The 7,029-nt window shown below is 39.6% G+C and overlaps 1 protein-coding gene across 1 annotated transcript; it reads left to right on the top strand.

Annotated features, from left to right (window-relative positions):
- The first annotated feature begins 405 nt into the window (after window positions 1-405).
- Window positions 406-929, top strand: LOC118492322 (histone H4). The gene has a single exon (XM_035990247.1). It carries the CDS (start codon window positions 462-464, stop codon window positions 771-773), a length of 312 nt encoding a protein of 103 aa, XP_035846140.1. The 5' UTR covers window positions 406-461; the 3' UTR covers window positions 774-929.
- Window positions 930-7,029: the final 6,100 nt, after the last annotated feature.

Genomic DNA, 7,029 nt, shown 5'->3' with positions numbered 1-7,029 from the left:
CATCTCTACGAATATAATAGTTGTTAAAATAACCAAGTCTACTTTATTGTGAAAAAAATCTTACCTTTTATTGTACTTAGTAAAGTAATAGTAATAGTAATTTTATTTTTTAGTAATTAGATTTCGATTAATTTAATAACCATTTTCCTAGACGGCATTGAGTTTTCTAAGCATCATTTTTCGTAATTAGCCATTGTTCATCCGTCACGTGCACATCACATGACTTCCTAAACCAAAATCCTTACCTTCACCAACCAGCCAATAAGATTAACTTACACTCACCACCAGGATCACCATCGTACGGTCCTTCTCTCACCACACTCACCCCAATCCAACGGTCATAACACACCTCACCAAAACCCCCAAATTTCAATCTCCATTATATACACACACAAAACCCACCTCACCCATCATCCAAACAACACCATTTACTCATCCAATTCAATTTCTAGAGAGAGAAAATGTCAGGAAGAGGAAAGGGAGGTAAGGGGTTGGGAAAGGGAGGAGCAAAACGACACCGTAAAGTTCTCCGTGACAACATCCAGGGTATCACGAAGCCCGCGATAAGGAGGCTGGCGAGAAGAGGAGGTGTGAAGCGTATTAGCGGTTTAATCTACGAGGAGACACGTGGCGTCTTGAAGATCTTTTTGGAGAATGTGATTCGTGATGCGGTTACCTACACAGAGCATGCTCGCCGGAAGACTGTTACTGCCATGGATGTTGTTTATGCTTTGAAACGACAGGGCCGTACCCTCTATGGCTTTGGTGGTTAGGGTTAGGGTTTGTAGCAGTGGTTGTTTAGATTTATGATGTTGGTAGTATGTGTAGGGATCTAGGATATGTTGGTGTAATTGAAGGTCGTTTGCGATTACTAGAAGTTGTTAATTGATTTCAGAATTTCAATGTTATTTTCTTGTTGTTTTGAGATCTTTGTTATTCTAAATTGTGTTGTTTTGTGACTCCAAACCTATAATATTTCGTTACTGTTTCTGCTTTGCTAGAAGTAGAAATATGGAGCCGTTTACAAAATGCCATCTCGTCTTCCTGTTTAGATAAACGGGTTAGATAAAAAGATTATACGAATTGAAGCACAAGGTATGTAATAAGATGCCATCTTGTCTTCCCAATCTGTAATATAAAGTTAAAAATGAAAGAGTTGATTACTGTTTTCATCTCCTCTTTGTTTGTTAAAAATTACTATTTCGGTCTAGTAGTTTAAAAATTGTGATTTCAGTCTTTGTGGTTTCACTTTCATAACCATTTCAGTTCACTTTCGTTAACCCCATTCTTTTAGGGGCTGTTTGTTTACATCTTAATGAGGCTCTTAATGGTTCAGACTGTTTGTTTTACGAGCAGATGTCTGAATGGTTCGGACATTTGCCTCTGAATGGTTAAGATTTATACAGAGTCTGAATGGTTAAGACCTCTAACCTGAATTGGTCAGACATTTGCCTTTAAATGGTTTATACATTCAGAGCTCTTACTGGTTCAGCACTTAATGGTTCAGGCCTCCTACTGGTTCAGCACTTAACCATTCAGATGTTACCAAACAGCCCCTTATTCTGTTAAGTACATGTGAATTGACCATAATACCCATATTAATAAAAAACAATAAGATATCTAAATGAGTTAATTACCGTTTTCGTCCCCGTGGTTTGTCAAAAATCATTATTTCAGTCCATTAGTTTAAAAATTGCGATTTCAGTCCCTGTGGTCTCACTTTCGTAACCATTTAAGTCCAGTCTCCTAACACCGTCTATTTTACCGTTAAGTTTTTAATGAAATACCTAAATTACCCTTGTGTTAATTAAATATGGACTTATATGATTTTATTATTGATTTTATATGATTTTATTATTGTATGACATATGGACTTAAATTGGATTGTAGGGTTCGACCCACCATGGCTTCAGTAGAAGTAGAAGTCTGGCACTATTTTTACATAGAAGTCTGGTTCCAAAATTTTAATTTGAGTAAACTGCCATTTTGGTCCCTGAGATTTGGTCACTTTTGTCACTTTAGTCCAAAACTCAAACCTTTTGCATCTGGGTCCCTGTGAAATCAAAACCTTTTGTCACTTTCAGTTTTATTGCCATTTTGGTCCAAAAGTGAAATCAGGTCATATTTGTCTTATAAAATAATGCTATTTTGTCCTTTTCCTCAAGGGCAAAGTAGTCATTTTAAGCATTAATATATATATATATATATATATATATATATATATATATATATATATATATATATATATATATATATATAGGGTGGAGTTATTGTAAAAAAGACCAAAAGTGTGAGAAAGGTAAGAAAAAATCTCAACCATTAGATCTAAATTAATTGAAAAGGGTATAATTGTAAATGAATTAACAAATTCAAATATGGTAATCCTTGATTTAAGGATTTGAAGAGAGAAAATCCTTGATTTAAGGACTTATAACCGTCCATAAATATAACACCATTCAGAGCATGTTCATACATGGTGTTTTAAATATAACACAATTCAGAAAAATATAACACCATTCAACACAAATATAACACCATTCAGCACAAAAAAACACCATTCACACAAAAATAACATCATTCAGCACAAAACATAACACCATTCAGCACAAAAAAACACCATTCACACAAAAATAACATCATTCAGCACAAAATTTAACACCATTCAGCACAAAAAAACACCATTCTGCACAAAAATAACACCATTCAGCACAAAAAAACACCATTCAGCAGTAAATAAAATAAACACCATTCAGTACAAGAATATAACACCATTCAGTAAAAAAACACCATTAAGAAAAGAAAAAAACACCATTCAAAAAAGAAAAAAACACCATTCAGAAAATAAAAAAAACACCATTCAGTACACAAAATAACACCATTCAGTACAAGATATAACACCATTCAGTAAAAGAAAAAAATAACACCTCTGTATCATCTTCTCCACTTCCGGCACCACCACTGCCACTTCCGGCACCACCACTGCTGCACCACCGATAATTGTCCTACCACTGCTACACCACCGATAATTGTCCTACAACATGTACTGACAACTTCTACACATCTCGATGAAATCATTTTTTACACATGCAATGATCAAATTTCAAATAATTACTCTCAATTTTAACTTCACAAGCTATTGGGCCAAACAATCCACCGAACCGACAACAATAAGTGTTAGAAGACTGTGATAGGGCCGCAATCCTTTTAATAACGTAACTACACATCTCGCCGTCGCCGCTCGCAGTCATCTCCTCCGAGCGTCACCTCACTACTCCGGAATCGCTGGCGCCGGACCGTAATTCCCCATCGGACATCAACATCGCCCGTCGTCGGCCTTCGTTGTCACACCCCCAAATTACCACCTAGGGAGTGTCCCCGTTAGGCGTGTGACGACTAGCAATGAGCCACCAATTACATTGAATCACAAGTTTGAAATAAAGTTCCATCATTTAGTAATACTGAAATCCCAAACATAAGTTGTTCAAAAACCATAAGTTCAGCGGAAGCGTTAATGTATCATACTGTAAATTCTATCCAAACAACCACAATAAATAAATGTCTGATAACTAAGTTCATTAATGTAACCATGACCACTCTCGCCCTCCAGCCAGCAAGTTCCTGTGTTCCCAGTACCTAAGGACCTGCGAGCATGTAACACACGTATCAGACAAAGCTGGCGAGTTCACAGTTTTAGAAAACGTTTGTTACCCGTTGTATGTAAACCAGTTCAATAATCTATGCAAGTAATATTGTTAATATCTCATTTCCGAACAATGACGGCTCCTGAAATACACGACTGCCCTTCCCACGTACTCCTATCTAGTACTGGGCCAGACTGGGTCATTAGTTCACCTCCGTCCTCTACAGGCACGGGGTGAGGGTGCCAAACCTAAGTAGCGCTACTAACTAATACCCGATGAGGGACTTACAAAAGATGATAGGTGAGAATATTAACCAACATACTCGTTTTACCCAAAGACTCATCCCCCCATGGGATACCCACTGACTGTCCCCAACCACTGGGACGCATGCTCGAATGTAGTGAACTCACCTTGGTTTGCTCGGTGGAATTATTTACTCGTTTAACAACAGTGATTAACCAAGCCCTATGATAGTTACACATAACAGTCAGTTTGCATATCAGCACAACACGTATCATTTCACATTTAATCATCAACTAGTGTACACAAATACAATGTTAACACCTCAATATCTTTCGGTTCACACTTTTCATTCGACACATCAACTATCTTTCGACATACTATCTTTCGGTTTACAGTTATGTTTCGACACACAGTTATCTTTCGATACAATGGTTATGTTTCGACACATCAGCTATCTTTCGGCATATCAGTTATCTTTCGATACAATTAACAAACAGTTACAACATCTTTCGGTTACGGTAACCCTAATCATGCGATCTAACTGTTATCATCCGGTTCATATGATTCAACAATGATATTCAAACAATTCATGCTCATACAAATATGTGATCGTTAATTTTCCAATCATTGCACATAGCATGTAATACACCCAAGGCACCTAATTAATTACCAATCACGGCCGACAGTTGCAAGGCATCTCATTAGGTTATTGGACCAATTATGACATGTAATAGTTATTAGAACAATATCGATTTACATCACAGTATTCGGCGGCACATGTGTTGAATCGGAACTCGTGACCCTAATTTTCATTATACAACAATATCATTACTACTATCAAAGCCGTAACAGAACTCGTACGTATCAACACATAACCTAGGATCTTAAGCATCGGCTATCATGCAACCATATATAATTCAACAGTTTGTTTATCATGATTGTATGTTCACACAGAATCATAGTTAGCATGGATAAAGAATTACTAACCAAAGCTTTAATCGAACAAGCTGTTATCTCGAAGGGGGGGTCCTTGACTACTGCCGTCGCACAAGAGAGGTTTCTAGGGTTTGGAATATGATTGAATGTTTTGTGCTAGGCATTTACGTAACGTCTTATAACATTGATGGGGGTTTGGGCCGGTGCCGAGTTGGGCCGAAAGTTAAGGCCTTTCGTCGAAGGATTGGGTCTTGTCTCGAAGGATCCTTCTTAGTCCGAAAGATTGTCGAAGGATCTTATCCTGGGTCGAAGGATAGGTCTCGGGTCGAAGGTTAGATCTTACGGTCTTGTGACCCTTCGAAGGTTGGATCTTTCGGTCGAGGGATCCTTGGTTGAAAGATGTGTTAGCATAAATCAAGTATTTCAATGCGTTACTCACTAACAAGTTTGCAACATAATCCCACTAGCACAATGATCTAGGATATGTAAATACAACAAAGGAGTCGGGGAATAGGATAATACTAACCTCAAGAAGTCGGGTTGTCACATCATCCCCAACTTGAAAGAAATTTCGTCCCGAAATTTAGCAAATAGGTACAAGAGAGTGAAGCGACAATTCAAGATCGTTGCGGAATTTCCTCAGGTGTTACATCATCCCCAACTTGAAGGGGAATCTCGTCCCGAGATTCACTAGTTTTGCTTGACTCTGCCTTGTCTTTGGGAAAGAGGTGAGGGTACTTTAGTTTCATCTGATCCTCGCGTTCCCACGTGAACTCTGGTCCACGTCTTGAATTCCATCGGACCCTAACAATCGGAATTCGACTGTGTTTACGCACCTTGACCTCCCGATCCATGATTTCAATAGGCTCTTCAACAAACTGCAGCTTGTCATCCAACTTGAGCTCTTGAAATGGCACAACTAGTGTCTCATCAACCAGACACTTCTTTAGTTGAGAAACGTGAAACACATCGTGAACATTGCCTAATTCCGCAGGTAACTCGAGTCTGTAAGCGACTTTACCGATCCGCTCAATAATTTTGAATGGCCCAATGTAACGTGGATTAAGCTTGCCACGCTTCCCGAAGCGTACAACGCCCTTCCACGGTGAAACTTTCAACATAACCCGATCATTAACTTCGAACTCCAAAGGCTTTCTACGCTTGTTAGCATAACTTTTCTGGCGATCACGCGCTGCTGCCATACGATCCCTTATCCGAGCTATATTTTGTGAAGTTTCCAGAATGAGTTCAGGACCTGTGAGTTGACTGTCACCTACTTCTGCCCAACAGAGAGGGGAACGACATTTCCGCCCATACAATGCTTCGAACGGAGCTGCCTGAATACTTGTGTGGTAGCTGTTGTTGTAGGAGAACTCTATTAACGGCAAGTGTCTTTCCCATCCCTTCCCAAAATCGATCACACATGCCCGCAGCATGTCTTCAAGTGTCTGAATAGTGCGCTCACTCTGACCATCCGTCTGTGGGTGGTAAGCGGTGCTCATATCAAGTTTCGAACCGAACAATTTGTGCATAGACTGCCATAATTCAGAAGTAAAACGCGGATCTCGATCTGAGATGATAGAAGTTGGCACTCCGTGCCGAGCAACTACCTCCTTAAGATACACTGCTGCAAGCTGCGAAAACTTATCTGTTTCCTTGATTGCTAGAAAATGTGCCGATTTCGTGAGTCGATCAACAATCACCCATATAGTATCGTTTCCAGCCTGAGTCCTCGGTAATCCAGTAACGAAATCCATAGCGATCTGTTCCCACTTCCATTTGGGTATTTCTGGCTGCTGCAGTAGACCCGAAGGCTTCTGATGTTCCGCTTTAACTCTTGCACAAGTTAAGCATTTGCTCACGTACGTGGCGATGAGGGCTTTCATATTCAGCCACCAATACATAACCTTAAGATCGTGATACATCTTGTCCGATCCCGGGTGAATAGAATATCGTGACTTGTGTGCTTCATCCATCACAAGTTCTCTAAGATCACCAAACAGAGGAACCCATACTCTTCCCATGATGTAGTAGATGCCATCAGATCTCTGTTCAAGCTGCTTTTCCATACCGCGTAAACCCTCAGCTTTAATGTTCTCTTCCTTCAATGCCTCAGTCTGGGCCGTACGAATCTTATCAGGAAGGCTGGAATGGATAGTGAGCTGTAATGCGCGAACGCGTTTAGGCTTCGTTTCTTTGCGGCTAAGTG

Source organism: Helianthus annuus, chromosome 5, assembly GCF_002127325.2.
Source record: "Helianthus annuus cultivar XRQ/B chromosome 5, HanXRQr2.0-SUNRISE, whole genome shotgun sequence".
Taxonomy (NCBI): Eukaryota; Viridiplantae; Streptophyta; class Magnoliopsida; order Asterales; family Asteraceae; genus Helianthus; species Helianthus annuus.
This window is presented reverse-complemented; position numbering and strand designations above follow the sequence as displayed.

Excerpts from the sequence above, each read along its gene's own strand:
- LOC118492322 (XM_035990247.1), top strand. The coding sequence starts at position 462 with ATGTCAGGAAGAGGAAAGGGAGGTAAGGGGTTGGGAAAGGGAGGAGCA.